The sequence below is a fragment of the Dipodomys spectabilis genome, unplaced genomic scaffold (genome assembly GCF_019054845.1).
Source record: "Dipodomys spectabilis isolate Male_0828 unplaced genomic scaffold, ASM1905484v1 ptg000145l, whole genome shotgun sequence".
Classification (NCBI taxonomy): domain Eukaryota; kingdom Metazoa; phylum Chordata; class Mammalia; order Rodentia; family Heteromyidae; genus Dipodomys; species Dipodomys spectabilis.
Window position 1 is genome coordinate 10,920,209 of NW_024870822.1, and position 17,919 is coordinate 10,938,127.

At 36.9% G+C, this 17,919-nt stretch overlaps 1 protein-coding gene across 1 annotated transcript in view; it reads left to right on the plus strand.

Moving 5' to 3' along the window:
- The first annotated feature begins 1,258 nt into the window (after positions 1–1,258).
- The window catches only part of Slc5a12 (solute carrier family 5 member 12), a 52,177-nt gene continuing 35,516 nt past the window's right edge, over positions 1,259–17,919 (plus strand). Inside the window, exons 1-7 of the mRNA XM_042691329.1 lie at positions 1,259–1,307; positions 1,339–1,701; positions 9,237–9,302; positions 10,709–10,760; positions 11,516–11,583; positions 16,742–16,896; positions 17,432–17,572. Coding sequence (XP_042547263.1) covers positions 1,369–1,701; positions 9,237–9,302; positions 10,709–10,760; positions 11,516–11,583; positions 16,742–16,896; positions 17,432–17,572 — 815 coding nt within the window. The 5' untranslated portion in view covers positions 1,259–1,307; positions 1,339–1,368. The remainder of the gene's footprint in view (positions 1,308–1,338; positions 1,702–9,236; positions 9,303–10,708; positions 10,761–11,515; positions 11,584–16,741; positions 16,897–17,431; positions 17,573–17,919) is intronic.

Consider the following 17,919-nt stretch of genomic DNA (forward strand, 5'->3'; position numbering starts at 1 on the left):
TATAATACTTGAGGATAATTTCAGAATACACAGAGAGCAGTGAGCAGTAGGCTGTTTGCTACAGGAATTGGGACAGAGGGGTAGGAAGGCTGTACACAGAATTGAGGGGACTTGAATTAAAGCTGGCTTTGTAGAGGTGGGGATGGGGAAGATCATCTAACATCCAGCAGAAAAGAGAAGCACAGAAGAAAGAAACCATCCACTCAAAGAATTACTAGATATGTGCATGAGAGAGAGACAGAGAGACAGAGAGAGACAGAGACAGAGACAGAGACACAGAGACACAGACAGAGACACAGAGAGACAGAGAGTGACAGCGAGTGACAGAGACAGAGACACCGAGGAGATAGACTTATAGGGAGAGAGAAAGAAAGAGAGCAAGCCAGTAATGGGAATCCCTAATTAGGTTTTCACTGCTTTGCAGTTTTCCAATTTTCTTGGTGTCAACTCTGACTAGGCCTTTGGACACAAGTACAGCAACCTGGTGGAAAGGAAGGGAAGAAGATAAAGTTAAGGACCATAAATAAGTCATTGTTGGGAAATACATTTTGGGAGTCAAAGGAGAATGTTATTTTCAGGAATGCTTCACTGTAAACACAAATAATAACCCATAAGGTTGAGAAGGGTATCTTCCAGTTCATCCATCAGAAAAAAATGTTTAGGGAGCTTGAAACTGAAAGACTCATCAGGTCTTATCTCAATGTTCCAAAGGAAGTTTATAAAAGTTAAATGATCTGTTAAAAAGGAGCATATGTGTGGTTGAGACAAGACTGGACCAAAGGTCTCTGGATCCATAGTTCTTTGCTCCTTACCTTCTACATTCACCACCTAGGCAACTGCAAGTACAGCATCCTCCACCCTCCCTCAATCAGGAGAGCTACAACCCCGGAGTGTTCTGTTGGCATTTTCAGATTCCATTTCACTAATTAAAAATGCTGAGATGGTCAATATCACTTCGAAGCTTCCTAGTAATGTTTAACTTTGTTAAAAACAAATCTAGAAGATAAAAAAGCAGATTATCTAGCAAGTCCATTCCAGTCCCAGTGGTTAATTTCAGAAGAGCTGTGATATTTCTTGCCTATGGTTTCTGCTTCAGGAGAAGAATAGAAAGCTCTTGTGCAGGGTCAGATTTTCAAATTCTCATCTCTTGTATCAGCTCCATCAACAGTTTCTTTCTTGATTCATTTCCTGAGTATTACTTGGTATCTGAAGACCTGTAAGCATGCCTATGGTCCTCATCTTCCTCAAAGAATCCCAGCCTGCTCAGTAAAGCAGTGGCTGTTCTAAGTTTCGCTCTTGGAGTCCATCTTTTTTTTACTGAGACCTGATTGGAAGCAACTTTCTGTGGTCATACTTCCCAGCATAAAGATGAAGAGCTTTTCAGTTTGGGATTATGTTGTATTTGCAGCCCTCTTTGTCATTTCCTCAGGAATTGGCGTGTTCTTTGCTATTAAGGAAAGGAAAAAGGCAACCTCTGGGGAGTTCCTGGTAGGAGGAAGGCAAATGAGCTTTGGCCCTGTAGCTTTGTCTCTGACAGCCAGCTTCATGTCGGCTGTCACTGTCCTGGGAAGCCCTGCAGATGTCTACCGCTTTGGAGCATCCTTCATATTTTTCTTCATTTCATATTTTTTTGTCGTCACATTTACATCTGAGGTTTTTATACCTGTGTTCTACAGATCTGGCATCACCAGCACCTATGAGGTAAGGAAGCTGACATATTCTTTCTTTCAAGCAGGGTTGCTATTTTCACTCTATTTGAATACTTTTTATAAGACTTCTTTCCTCTATTAACATATATCATGTTGACAATAAAGTCTTGGAATTGAAGAAAATTGTTCAAGGCCTTGCATGTCATAAAAAAGACATCATGTGTAATTGGGGGAATGGGGAAGAGAGCCAAAACTGTGGCTTCTGGCTTTTGGTTATAACAAAATAATATATATTTAAAAAGGATTGTCTAACCAGGTATCCAGGACTGATGCCTATAATCCTAGTCATTTGTCAGCATGAATTGTTTGAGATTATGGTTGGAGGTCAGCCTGAGAAGAAAAATTTGAGACACTTTGAACAGTTAGACACAATGAACAGTTAGACACTATGTTATGTGCCAGGAATCCTAACATAGGTTAAGTGATGCCCAGGTAGAAAATGAGATTCACAAATATTGCTAGAATAAAAAAAAAACATGATAAAGATATAGCTCAATGGTTTGAATACCAACCTAATAAGCCCAAGGACTAGCCAGAATCACCAAAGCAAGCAAACACACAAATGAAATAATACAATTCTCCAAGTTTGAGAGAGGAAGGTCATATGACACCGAGAAATACTGGAAGCCGTTCCCACTACCAAATGGATCAGCTTATATGATTATATTGATCATTTCTCAGAATATGAAGGATATAGTAATTTTATGTAGACTATAATAATTCATTTTTTTCATGAAAGGGGTTTTGAAGTTGTAAGAAATTACCTGGAGATCATTTGGGTAAATGCCCAAAAGGGGGATTGCTGGGTTATAGAGGAGGTCTATGTGGAGTCTTTTGAGGAACCTCCATACTACTTTCCAAAGTGATTGAACAAGTTTACATTCACACCAACAATGCAGTAAGGTTCCCTTCTGTCCACATCCCCTCCAGCATCTGTTGTTATTAGAGTTCTTGATTATAGCAATTCTAAGCCAGGCCCAAAGAAACATAGGTCCCATGGTTTCCCTTACTTGCAATAACTAGTGTATGTCTGAGACAAGCAGAAAAGGTCAGATAAGTTGATGTTAGGGAAATGAACCCCAAGATAAGTATTCAATTTTTTTTTCTTTCTTGCGATTGTTTCTAACATATTTATAAGATTATTTCTTTGTTGCTTTGTATGTCCCTTCCTCACAGTATAACCCCTGCTTTCATTGTATTTGATGTTGGTATAATTTGTGGAGGGGAAGGGAAAAAAACAAATCGTTTAAATAGGGATACAATGGACCCATTGCAACAATGAGATGTACAAGTCGTTTTGTCAAAAATGAACTTTACAACTTCGGCTGGAGGGGGAGGAGCTAGGAGGGAAAAGCAGGAAAGAGGGGCCTACCTGAGCAGAGCAGGGTAGGCCTGTGGAGAGTGGAGAGGCCTGCAGAGAGGGAGGAAGGGAGGAAAGGAACAGGCCTTCCCCTTGGGACCTTTGGAGTTTTGGAGCTTTGGAGATCTGGGATTGGAGGTCTACAGACCGACTGATTTGGTGGTTTGCAGACCCACTAATAAAGGTCAGGGCTGCTTATTGGAGGCTTGGAGGTTTGGTGGTGGAGGCTGCTCTTGGTTCTGGATATCTAGCCCAGGACAAGGTAGTCGCAGACCCCCATAAGCTGTAAATGGTGTAAGTAAATTTGTTATCTTTAACCACGCCTCGATGGACTGCCTCGATCTTCACCTCTTGATGCTCCGCCCCCTCCAGCGGGCCAGGCCACAGGGCCATGCTGATGGGGTCCCACTGGTTATTACACTACTCCTAGTTAATACAGTTTAATAAAAGTGTGAGGCACGTATAATTAACCCGTTCAATAGCATCTATCTCTCAAGTGAGAGTTTCTCCAACTCAGGTAATCTAACTTTTGAGAACTTTTATTATTCTATTATTATATCCTACATAGGACAATGAAGAAGGAAGACATTTGATGAGATTTTTAAGTCCTATGCCATAATGTAACCTTGCAGAAATTATTAGTATGTAGTAAATAGTATGTTATAATAAAGGACCATGGAGCATACGGTGCAATATTTCAACGGTTTTATGTGTCCTATGCATTCAAGCCATCTGATATCCCTGCTCCCCTTTTGCTAAACGTCATCATTTGCAGTTAACATAACAAGCAGAGTTCCTCACATGTATCTATAAGGGTGGCATCTGTTCAATGGAACTCGACCTGTGCACCACCTAGATCTCACTTTTCACCATTATCCCCTTTGCTCGCTCTTCTCCAATATACCAATTTCTTTGCTATCTCCCAACCTGCCAGTTACACTCCTACCTGGGGACCTGGGCATCCTATTCTTCCATCCTGGGAGTTCTTTATTTTTCTGACTCAATCCTTTGCTTTCTTTGGTTTTCCACTTAAGTGTTTTGTTATCATGCAAGTTTTACTGGACCATCTCCAATTAACTATAGACCTTCTCTGCTAAAACTAGCATTGCTCTATTTTGTCAGTATAATATAAAGCTTAAAAATCTCAAACTTACTTGGTCAATAGCTGCATAACTGGGGAAAATTTCTTCTCTCAACCTGTTTTTTTAATCTGTGTGAAATAATGATAGCAATAAAATTTATCTCAAAGGACAGCTGTAAGGAGTAAATGTTGCTATGTTGATCCTATGTCAGAGATTGTGTTATTGGTTGCTATCCTCATATGTAAAATACTCTACAGCATCTAGGGTTTCTTTCATTTTTTTTACATCTTTCATTCTCCACTCAAAGATATGCCTTTCAAGTATCCTTTTTAGTGCTAAACACTAAAATAGGTAAGTCATAGTTCCTTACTTCTTGATTTGCTTGGATGAATGGAATGTCATAAAAATAATGTGAGTATGGGGCAGAGTCCTCAGGAGACATGTCCCTTCTGTGTTTGTTCTCTGGGAATGAGGCCCTGATATTGCTGTGTAAGGAAGATGGCACAGCTGTGTAGACTCTGGAACCCGAGTTGACCCACAAAAAAGAATGTACTAGCTAGTAGACAACACACTGGCAGACTTAGGAGGAATCCCTGGGTTACTCCTCACTCAGTTAATCTTGCAGTTGACTGCAGCCAACTGGTGCCCTGGTGAAATGAGTAGAAGAACTGCTAACTTCAAAGTTGTACAAAATATTCATTCTTTGGTGTCTGACCCCATCACTTTGGGAGTGTTATACAGAAATAGACAAGTGGTTAAACGCCTCAATACGCAGTGGAACTTCCAGACCTCATGATGCCCTCTGTGTTATTTTATTACTGCTCTGCCGTGTCAAGGCACAGGAATTGTTCTCACACTCATGCTATAAATTAGGCTTAGCTCATTTGAAATATCATATGTTATAGTTATCTATTCATGGATAGTTTATAATTAGTCTCCTCATATTATTTTCACTTCAGTTAAGATTATTTTCTTCTTTTCTTTTCCATGGATTGATTAATACAGCCTATTGCTATTAGCATTAGTTAATAAATGAAAATCTCATTTCTAATGAACTTCTTAAACAAGATAGCTTCTGAAATACTTAATATTTCTCAATTTATTATAATGATGAAGTTTTCATTTCAGTATTACTTCTTCTGAGTGATCTCTGAGCCTTTATTCATTATATAATTTTCTGCAAATTGCTTTTCTTTTTCTTTCTTTCTATTTACTTTTTATTTCTCCCTTACATTATGTTTGTGGTCATTTTCTAATCACGTTTATATTTTGACAAATTAGGTGTTTTTTTTTTTTTTGTAAGATAATAGTAGTGAAGGGAGCCATGTGCCACGGACTCATGCCTTTACTGCTCGCAACTAAGAAATCTGACATCTGAGGATCACAGTTTAAAGCTAGCCTGGGCGGGAAAATCCATGAGTCACCTATTTTCAATTAGTCACAAAAAATTCAGAGGTGGATCAGTGACTCAAGTGGAAGACCACTAGATTTGAATAAAAAGTTCAGGGACAAGCCGGGCAGCAGTTCCTCATGCCTATAATGCTAGCTACTGAGGAGGCTGAGATCTGAGGATCGCGGTTCAAAGCCAGACAGGGCAGGAAAAGCTGTGAAACTCTTATCTCCAATTAAAGAACCACCAGAAAAAAAAAAAACAACAGAAGTGGCATTGTGGCTCAAGTGGTACAGTGCTAGCCTTGAGTTGAAGAACCGAGGGACAGTGTTCAGCCCTGGAGTTCAAGCCCCATGACTGACCAAAAAAAAAAAAAAAAAAAAAAATCAGGGACAATGACCAGTCCCTGAATTCAAGCCCAGGACTGACAAAAACAAAACAAAAAACAACAAAAATAGTTATTGATTACTATTTCAGCATAGTAATTGGTGTCATAAAATATTTTTGTAAACCATCTAGACATTTATAATTCTAGCTACTTGGAAAGAAGAGAATGAGAGGATAATTATTCAAGGCCAGCCTGGGTAGAACTATTTGGAACATTCCTTCTCATCCCATAAGCGTGCACAATGACACATACCTGTCCTACCAAGCTATACAAGAAGATGCAATTGAGACAATACTAGTTCCAGGGTAGCCCACACAGAAAAGATTGTGAAACTCCTTCTCCATTGGAGGGAAGTTGGACACAATGGTGCATACCTGTGATTCTAACTAAAATGGAAAGCCTAAAAATAGGTGGATCATGGGTCAGGCCTGTTCCTGAGTGCAAATCCCATCCTACAATAATCACAAAAACAGTGCTAGAGCTTTGCTCAGTGGTACTGTGGCAGCCTATCAAGAGCAAGGCCTGAGCTCAAACCCCAGCACTGTCCATTACTAATTGCATGTCAAAAATAATTGTAGTACTGCTGCAATAGTAGACTGCTGACTCAGGGGTTAAACTGTGAGTCTTCTGGCGTAATGTTGGTGGTGATAAAAGCAATAAGACAGTAAAATGGGAGATATTTCAATTGGGTATTTGGAAACTAAGATGTGGACACCAGGATTCTTTAATGAATTCACAACATAGAGTAAGAGGGAAGGAGTATGAAGAATAGATTTGTGTTGACTGGGCTTGTGGCAACATGAGAAGAGGAGTAGCTATATCTTCTGCTAGAAAAGAGTATTTCTGTATCAGATTTGAGGTCTTGGAAATAATCTGTCATGATGGTGTTAAATGCCATTCTTGACCACTTGAAAGCTAAGCATGTAATATGAAATGTTTTTGTGGAACTTCTCTATGTACTTTATAAATCTATCAATGATGACCATAATTGAATGAGTGACTAAATTGGAAGAAAGTGCACATATATTCTTTTAGATTTAGAATTTTCGAGTTGAAATAGTCTCTCTCATTTCAAGGATTAAAAAAAAATAGAGGGCTGGTTTCACCAAGTGAGATATCAGAAAATTTTATAGTAAAATTCCAGAAATCTGACTTCTCTCTTATCTTTCTTCACTACCATTTCCACTTATCTAAGGTTATAGAGATGACTGAATTAAATGAAACTAAACTGAGAAGAACAAAAAGAAAACATTGCCTCCCACATTCAGTTTTTCCAGCTTTGAGAAATAGTTTCAGCTTTCCCAGATATCATGAGCTCCTTAGTCCCCAAAGCCAATACTATCTATTTTAATTTTTGCTATTATAGTTTTTCATTTATGGTGTCAAATTTTGTTGTCTCTTCTAAATTGCAGTATAGCAGACCACTCCAAATTATATATCTCATTATAGCTATTGTATTTGCTCACAGTTTTGTGAATCAGCAATTTAGTAGAGAACTACTAGATCCCCAATACAGTAAAGAATTCTGGTTGGCTTGCTTGGGACCATCTATGTGACTGCCATCAGAATGCTGGCAAGAACTTTGCTAGTCTAGGGGAACAAAGACCAGAGAGCTCCTCTATGGAATGCTTGGTCTCTGATGGCTATCATGGGTTCATTACCTGATGAAAAATAGGTTTTTTTCAGTAAGAGGACACATCTCATCATAGACACACTTTAAAAACCCACTTTGAATTGTGTCTACTGGACATAGCATCATCTTAAGTTGAATTTCCCCAGAAAAAATATTTTGAATATTATTACTTTTCGGATATCAGTGTTTGAATGAAATCACTTTGGAAAATTGACTTCAGTCCTCACCTATGCCTTCCAGTAAGCATGAAAAAAGAAGTGACAAAATCAGCCTTGCAAAGAAAGGAAGTCATGAAAGGTGCACTTTAGAGCAGGTTATCATTAAAGAATAGCAGGAACTCATTCCCACGAGGGAACTCTAGGGGAAAGTATAGAATATTCCTCAGGGTAGTCTCTCTCAAAGAATTCAAAGAAGTTTTTTTTTTAATCCAGGTCACTTAGTTATTACGCTTCTGGCTTATATCATGGCTGAGTGAGACCCTTGCCAATAATCACATACATGTAGATGTCATTGTCCTCAGTAAGTGCCACTGATCTTTGGCTTCTGCAGCCATGCTAGTTCCTCACAAAGATCCCACTATCTTGCTAGCCCTGTGCTTGGATTCTTTTCGTGTGTATGTTAGAAAGAGGAATGCATAGTTTGATGGGGGTAAACTGACCTTCCCAAGTGCATGCAGTGGGGACTAAATCTATCTTTACCACCAGTTTTGCACTACTTTTAGTTTTATATTTGAAAATCTCAACTCTTCATTTACTTTTCCTACCTTTGTGGGAATATCTTATGGTTCCTTCATTCTAGTATTTACTAGAAGTTTTCCCCTGAATTCCAGCCTCCCTAGAGTTATGATGACCCTTTGCCTGCGGATGTGAGGCATCTAACAAGGCAATTGATGAAAAATAGGCTAATGTGAAGTGCCAAGAGTCTTTGTTTCAAACAAGGGTCCATTTGACTCCATGATTTCTTGTGGAGAATAAATATTGTGAATGTAGCAGTCTGACCAAAAGCAGATAGGTATAGTATAAAGGTATAGTCAGACATCAGAGGTTTTGGAATACCAAATTTGAGATGTACTCTTTTCAGGAACTCAACCATGATATTGAGGGAAAAAGTGGTGTGAGGATCCAGACTCTTAAGAATCAGCATGTCAGACACAGGTTAATGGAATAGAAGAGTTGATGTGTCAGAAATTTGCTAATGGAATAGATGGACATGACTTAGTATGAGGGATCCCATATAGGGGGCTTATAGCAGTGGTCTAGAAGCAGAAAAAGGACATAGCTAAATTAGGGGTAGAAGAAATATGAAAAGAAAGAATGGATCCAACCATCTATCTTTCCTCTTGGCAGAAAATAAGAAGGCCTGGATTAAAATAATCACTATTTTCTTTTCTCCAAGCAAGATGACAAGCAAGATGGAGATTTGGGTTTTGATATGTTTGACTTATAACACCTCATGATTTTCCCCTGATGTTTTGCATAAACTCCTAAGTCCAAAACTGCTTTGTTAAATGGCAACTCTTTTGTGCAAGTAAAGATAATATATATATAGTATATTTGTATAAATTTATAAATCTTTGTGTATATATATATACATATACATACACAAAAGAAATAAAAGAACAATAATAACTTACCTAAAATTCACTTGATGCCTGTTTCTCTTTGCTCCCTCTAGTACTTACAACTACGATTCAACAAACCAGTCCGCATGGCAGCAACAGTCATTTACATTGTGCAGACGGTAAGGGGCAATGGCTGCCGCTGTGGACATTAAGTAGATTCCAGATACAGTTACAGTGCTGTTATATGTGTGTGTGGGGGGGGAGGGTCAGGGGGGGATTAACTACAGACAGAATTCCTGGACTAGCTGCCACTTTCTTCTTCCAAATGTAGCATTTTAGAGTACGTGATTATCTTGAGAGCCATCCACATTGCCTTAGATTCCATGTGCCTGGACTAAAAATAACAAACAGACAATATAAGCCACTAAGGTACTTTCTTCAGGCATATTCTAGTAGTATTTAACTCATATTCCATATTTAAATATGGAATAGTCTGATAACAGTTTTTTTTTAACATTTTGAGACCAAAAATCTCACTGTGTAGCCCAGTGCATGGGAGATTAAAATTCCAAATATTTATTTCCCCACATGCTAAAAGCTGTGATTACAAGCATGTACCACCATGTCTGACTGGATATATTTTTAAATCCCTAAACTTAGTTAAACTAGAATTTTCTTTGTTTCTATTCATTTATTTGTGATAGTTTTCCTAATCAAAGCATCATCTTCCTTTTTATGGCTTCTTTACCCTTCAGGAGTTGGGGGACCTTCATGATGTCACAAGCATGCTGCTGGCAAACAATCCATGCATTTCCTACTCTCCACCAAGCACTTTCTACTAGAAGATAACTTTCTTCTCTCTTAAGCTAAGCTCCCACTCAGGCCTGAAGGATGTAAGCAAGATGAAAGGAATGTAACTCTACTTGACCTGCTACCAATGTCGGTTTTTAGAAACCCTCTCAGCAATCTGTAGATAGTGACATTCTATTGAGAATAATGTGATTTCTGACTCCATATCTATCAGCATGACAATTATAATTCTGAGAACTAGAAGATGCAACCATTATGCAGGTATCTTCTGTTGCTAATCTTCCTTTGCACAGTTTTTCTCATCAGTCCTTTCCCATAGCCACTCTAAATTTAGAATTTCAGCAAATGGCTGAAATGTGCATCTACTCTTCAGTAAAGTTTCTTATGAAGTCAACATAGAGCCCATGATGTTGAATGGGGAAACTGCAGAGGGCTGGTAGATCTAAAGCTTAATTTGAAGCTTTTTCTTTTTTTTGTACGTATTTTTATTGTGAAAAGCTTTTACTTTTTTGTATCCCTTAGAAGTATACTACACATAGCCACCATATCTCAATCAAGGCCAGCAGCATTTTAAAATTCCACCCCTCTCCCACTACTTAGTACTTACATCTTCTCTGCAATTAACTGTAATGGTGAACAGCTTCAAAATTACAGTAGATAGTAGTGAAATGTTTGTTGAAGAAGTTGAAAGAAAGAAATCTCTACAGGCATGGAAGAATGAACATTCTAGTTTTCCCTTTTCATCTCTCTTTCTTCATTTTTGTTTCTACCTTAGATTCTCTACACAGGGGTGGTGGTGTACGCGCCTGCTCTGGCACTCAATCAAGGTGAGTTATCAATGACCATAGACACTTCTTTTGTTCCTAAATTCTCAATTTACAGAAATATGCATAAAATATCTTGAGCATTGGAAATTAATGCATTTTTTCTTGATTTTTGCTTCACCAAAGTTGTGTGTTAGTAAACAAGCAGTTCAAATTATCTTTTGATTTGTTTTATTTTATCAGCAAAATTATAGCAGCTTAGCTATTTTATATTCATAAGCACAAAGCCAGATAATTTTAATATAGGATCCCTTTCACTAGACATCATGAATTAGATACTCTGAGCCAAGAGTAAAAGGTGTCTGTAATACTTGCACTAATTTGTATAGTTGATGCATTGAAGAGAATCGAATTCTAGAAACACAATTAAAAGAAGACAAAAACAAGAAAATAACTTGTGCAATAATCTTAAACATATTTCAAGTCCTCATTATTCCATCTAATTAGGCTCTGTGCTTATAATGAGAAGTTGATTCCTCATTAATGTTCAGATTATTCAAAATTATTTAAGCAAACAAAAAATGCAGTAAAACAACATTTGTACCAAAGATGGAAGGTATCAAGTCTTAGAAAAAAATGTAAGTCTATAAAATTACATTAAATGTATGGACTAGCTTAGAAAATAAAAAGATAATAACATAATCTTGCTTAGAGCTGAGCAAATTATTGCCTTCTATGAAGCACTGTAAACTTTCCTCATAAGTTTGCTCTTTAACCTTCTTCAGAGAAACTTAATGTTTTTTTTTCTCCTTTTTTAGTGACTGGGTTTGATCTCTGGGGCTCTGTGTTTGCAACAGGAATTGTTTGCACGTTCTACTGTACAGTGGTATGTATCTAGCTGTGAAAACAATATTTAGTAGTACCTCCTAATATGAGATAAGAGAAATCTTTAAGAGTAAGCCATCAAAAATCAGCAGAATGGCTGTTCTAAAATAGAATCAAGTCAGCTTATCTGTCATGGTTTCCTGAAAAGGTGCTGTTTTGTTTTTATTTAAAATTCTTCTCAGTACCAACCATTAGGAAGAATTGAGTTCTGAAGTCATGGAAGGAAGTCCTGCCTAATAGGAGATAATTTAATAAAACAATATCTCCATGATCAGAAGGTAGGCCACTTTATGCAATATTTGTTCCTAATAATACTTATAAACCATATGGAATACATTGCTTCATTCTCTAGTAGTTTAACAATAATGTATGTATGGAAGAGCAAGAATATGGTTGGTATTTTTTGCAATTTTTTATTGTTATTAAGTGATTATATAAATTTCACAAATTTCACAGTATTGTGGGATAGTGATAGTTAAAGTTACAAACACATTCTAACCTTCATGGGGCAAATTGTCTTTGTTGTGGTCTATAAAGTTTATGAATTCTGTGATCTTTGACAATACAGTTATTTCTTCCACATTAGGTGATATGTACATTTCTTTCCTTTTGGTTTGTGTCAGCTGTTTCCTCTTTCCTGCTCATTCCCTCCCTCCCATCACTGCCATTGAGTTGCTTAGTTCATTTTGATCGATGTCCAGTGCAGGTGATGGGTCCCACTGTTGTATGTTTTTCCCTGTTTCCCTCTGTTTCTGTGTCCTCCTCCTAGTTTCCCTCCGATGTGTACATACATTCCGTATGTCCAGTCAGCAGCATGGGGTCATTTAGTAATGATTTGACCAGATGAGTGGAGGTCCTTTGTTTCTCAAGTCTTGTTGAATTTGTCATATCACCTTATGTTTTGGATTTAACATCCACTTTTCAGGGAGACCATGTGCCATTTGTCTGTTTGCTCTTGGCTTACTTCACTCAATATGATTTCTTCTAGTTCCATCCATTTCCCTGCGAATGTCATTATTCTGTCATTTCTAATGGCTGCATAATATTCCATTGTATATAGGTACCACAATTTTTGGTTCCATTCATCTGTAGTGAGGCATCTGGGTTGTTTCCATATCCTAGCTATTGTGAACAGTGCTGCAATAAACATAGAGGTGCATGTGGCCTTGTATTATGGTTGGTATTTTATAAACATAAGAATTCTATAGCTACTCTGGCATTTGTAGATAAGCTTAGATTATATTCAAATCTAAAATCTAATTTGAAGCTTATCTTTATATGCTTTAGAAATTTATCACATACACCCTTCACATATGCTTTGTACATGCTCAGTTTTTAATCAAGTATGTTGTGTGGTGCTTATACAATATTTATATAATTGGTACAATAAGTAGAACCCTAGAATTCTTTGGGCAATTATTGTTGGTCAATGAGTTTTTTATTCTTGCAAGTCCTTGCAATGTCTGCTGCTTCTACTTCACCAGGAAAAAGTATAGCAGTAGATTCAACTCAGTTGGATTCTCTTTCTTTCCTACAAAGAAAAATAGAATAATTTACATATTACTATATTACACACTATCCATGTATTTTAGCTTCATGCTTATATCACATACACTTGATGTCATAGGCACAATAACCTACAATTTAAAGTGATTTTATATCTCTTTGCAAATCCTATCATTACTTTGTAAAATGTTATTATTTTTTCCATTCCATTCCCACTAATTATGAATTATCACAAATTTGAGTCTCAGATGACTCTAACAGATGAGTTATTTTGAGGTACCTGTTCATAGAAGAATGGATGCTAGGTATGACAACCTTTGGTTCGCTGTTGGTATTGCTCAGGGTATTATACCCCCCATAAATATGTCTTCCCTTAAAATAAAACTTACAAAAACTAATGTAACATAATAAAATATGTTAAATATGCAAATGATCAGAAGTAGAATTTGGAAGGCATGATCCCTAGGCAGGAAGCAGGGGACAGATCTGAGAGCAGGTGCTCCTACAGTGGTAGGATTCAGGGATACGCCTTACACGCTGGCAGGACAGCGCAGACTCAAAAACAAACCACACGAGGAAGGATGAGCAAAACACCCACGTGTGTTCTCCCTGGGCAGAATTATTTTAATTGAAAGATGGTGAATAAAGGATAGATAAGCGCAAACTACTTAAAGGTACAAAAGATACAATTTCAATTTTTGAAGAATTTCTGATTTGAATTTTCAGGTTAGGTAGGAGCAGGTAATAAAGTCTCTAATAGTAATCCAAAATTTGAAAAACTGAAAAATGAAATACATTTGCTTTTAAGCATTTCAGATAAGGATACTTAAACTATACTAGGGATCTAGTTAATTTAGACAATTTGTAGCACTTGATAATTATCACTTTACAGAGCCTATTATTTTATCATCTGCTTTATATCATTTATAATATGAAAGATGTCAATAATAACAGCCTTTGTTATTTATAATTTAAGGATTAAGGAAACGAATGCTCTACCTCATAATTGTAAAACAGTATCATATAATTTAGAAATAACAAGCAAATTTAAAAATTTTATAAAACTTCAGTATTGGGAGATCATAGATTTCCTTAAATTTTCATTGAAAATAGGTGTTGTAAGCCAGACACTAGTAGCTCAAACTATTAGTCATATCTATTCAGGAGTTTGAGATTTAGAGAATCATGGTTAAAAATCAGCTTGGCCAGAGAAGTGTGTAAGATTTCATTTCCAAAATTACCAGCAAAAAGCAGGATTAGGGGACATGACCTAAGTAGTAGAGAACCAGCAGAGCAAACTAGTTCAGCAAGCATGAGGCCTTTAGTTCAAACTCTGTTTCATCACAAAAGAAAAAAAAAACGCATAGCCAAACTTTATGGAATCTCATTTAAATAATTCAATTAAAATGGAAAAGTATGATTTAAGCTTAAAAATCTTCAAAGGATCTCAGCATGAGAAGAAAGCAAGCACAGAAAACGTAGGGCAAGCAGAGACTCAGAAGTCTGGCTGACACGAGAAGCCTGCCTCAGTCAGACTAGCCTTCCTAAAACAGCCGTTTCTTCACGCCATCTTATTAACCACATTTTCTTGCTGTTCATTCAATCAACTTCTCAATATACATTTCAAATCTCTCAGTATGTGCATCTTACCGCACATCTGTTTCATCTCTCTTTTGTTACACTAGAGATATCTCACTTAAATGAAATCTCACTAATCTGTATGATCCCCTGAAGTCTCTACTTGGAAACCCATCCAAATGCACACTATGTTGGAAATACCACTGGAGTTGACTTTAAAGGATTATTCCCTCCATCCAAAGGTTCATGATTGGAAGTGCACGTAAAACCCCAAACAATACAAACTGATTATATACCTAAGGGAGATTGGGGGTGGGAAGAAGGACAGAGACAGAGAGAATTGGTTTTTGAGTCAGATAAGACTTCATAATGACTTTTCATGCATATTTTTGCACTTGTTTCCTTGCATATCTAGTTGATGTTTTTGCAGAGTTTTTCATAACCTCTATCAAACAGTTCCTTAAAACCGAAGACTTTAATATTCTTCATATTACTAGACCCCGAAGCTGAGATTTTAATTAGGAAGGTTTAATATTTTTTAAAGAAAATTAAGATCGTACTATCTAGGAGGAAGACGGTAAGGCATTTACTGTTCATCCAAACAGGATTTGAATAAAATCATTAGCATGCCTATAGCAGGAACCTTAATATTTAGTTTTAAGTTAAACTTTAATTTTAAAGAAAAATAATTAATGGGGTGACTCCAGGATCTTCCTCTCAACTAAAGGTAAAATTGTCAGCTCTCCACAGAAGTTCTTGACACTCTGGAGGAGTGAGCTGGAATAGTTCTATTTTTTTAATGTTAAGAATAGCATATCCTTTCATTTTCCAATTGCTTCATTTTCAAAACACTCTTTTTGTATGTCACTTCACTTCATCTTCCCCCGTTTTCTTATCTCAGCTTTAATGTCCTAAAGGCTTCTATATGTGGAATGTTGAAGATTCTTTCTGTTTCGTCTTTCCTTTGGCCCTGGTGCTCTAAACTAGAATTTGACATTAGGAGAACTGGTGTTGACTTCAAGGGATCCTATTTCCTACCATAAGATGGACTTGTAGATTTTTTTAAAGCTTCTCAGTGAAAAAGGGTAGTAGTGTTGTAACTATTGCTTGAAACTTGTGTGTTTTCACTATGTCCTGATTTCTACTACTAGATTCATTTTCTTGAAGCTCTGTATTTGACCATCTGGCAGCTATTAAATCTCATTTCTCCATGAATATCTAGATGGAACCTTTCTTCCTAGTTTTTTTCTTATTTTCAGCTTTCTCTGGTTCTCAAAATGTATTCATTGTCACTGGTCTCAAAACATCTCATTAGACTCATGTTAACTATCCTTGATTTCCTTCTCACCTTACTGCTTGTATTTAATGAAGGATGAGTTGTTTTGATTTTTTTCTCTTTGGATTTGTGTCAACTCCATCAACTTCTTTCTATCTCTTTCAATCTGTTGATCTTCCTGGGCATAAGTGGTTGGAATAAAGTTTCCACATCCTTACTAATTAATTATCCACACAACATAACATCTGTGAAACAAACAAACAAAAAAGGTTCCTCTCATCATCTAACTCATTTATTTCTGGAGAAATTGTTTTAGTCACATTATTAGGATCTAACTGACCTCTAGAAAATGTATCAATCTCTCCTTTCGGTTACACACACTTTTGATTGGTATCTAACAGTTTTCTTTCATTTCTCCTGCCTTCATCCATCCTGTCCGAACCCTCTCTTGGTTCTCTGTGTATGGAAAATCGCTATTCATCCTTTGGAATTAGCTAAATATTCACTTCTTAAGACCATGTCCTCCCAGTAACACTCATCACACTTTTCACAATTTAAAGTAATCGTCTTACTACTTGATAATCACCTTCTCCCATTAGATTGTAAACTCAGCAAAGTTGTTAGGTACTTCTCTCTGCATTTACCATGTTATCCCCAAGTTCAGCACATCAGTTGACATATAACAGCTCAGTAATTCTGACTGAATAGTGAGTGGATAATATCTTTAGTTGGAAAACAGTCTGCAGCTAGAAGGATCTCAGGCCTCATTGGAGACTTCTCAGCGTTTGCTCCATTTCAGGGAGGATTGAAAGCGGTGGTATGGACGGATGCCTTTCAGATGGTCGTCATGATTGGGGGCTTCTTATCGGTTCTCATTCAAGGATCAGCGAAAGCTGGTGGGTTCCACAATGTATGGGAACAAGCCAAAAATGGATCCCGACTCCACTTGTTTGAGTACGTCCATTGTTACTTTTTCATGCTTTATAAAGATGTAAATGCATGCCTTCATCAACTAAAAGTGCTATCGAGGTGCTAACAGAGTGTTTTTGTTCTATCTCTTTTTTTCTTTTTTGTAATTTTATTTTATTGTAAAGATGCTGTACAGAGGGGTTAGGTAAGGTGATAAGTAAGGTGATAAGTACATTTCTTGTCAAAGATTGTTACCCCTACTTTGTTTCTCTCTACTATCCCTTCCCTCCCCATCTCCCCAATAGCTCCTCCCACCCAAAGTTGTAAAATTCATTTCCAATATAGTGTCTTGTAAGTATCATTGTTACAATGGGTCATCCTGTGTCCTTGTTTCAGCATTTTGTTATTCCCCTTTCCTACCTCAAATTAGATAAATGTATACACAAGATGCAGGGTACAAAAATCAAAAACAGTGACAACAGGAGATATACCATAAGGGGAAGAACATACAAAAGAAACAAAAATTCATTTACTATTATTTAATAGTACATTAAAAAATCAGCTTCTTTCTGTCTCATAGTTTTGATGTGGATCCTCTCCGACGGCACACATTTTGGACAATCTCAGTGGGAGGAACATTTACATGGCTTGGAGTCTATGGAGTTAATCAATCCACCATCCAGAGATGCATTTCTTGCAAAACAGAAAAGCAAGCTAAGCTGTAAGTTGTTGGTTAGGAAAAGCATTTCATTTTCTCTTACTTTCTAGAGCTCTTAATATGGTTTTTACATGTATAGGAAAGAGGGAGCTCAATGGAGATATTTATTTCACTTTTTCAAAAACTCTTTGAGGCAAACAGACATTCTCTTATTAACAAAGAAGTGGCAGAACTCTAGGCTAATCTGAAGTCTACCTGCATTTGTGATTGGCTTTCTTTTATTAAGAAATTACAATGCTCAATTAAGTATGGTGGATAGAAATGCAATGATGATTGGAATTTGTGTTTTGTTCTTAGTTTCCATGAGACGACTAATTTCTATTTTCTTTGAAAGTAAAATCTGAATAGGA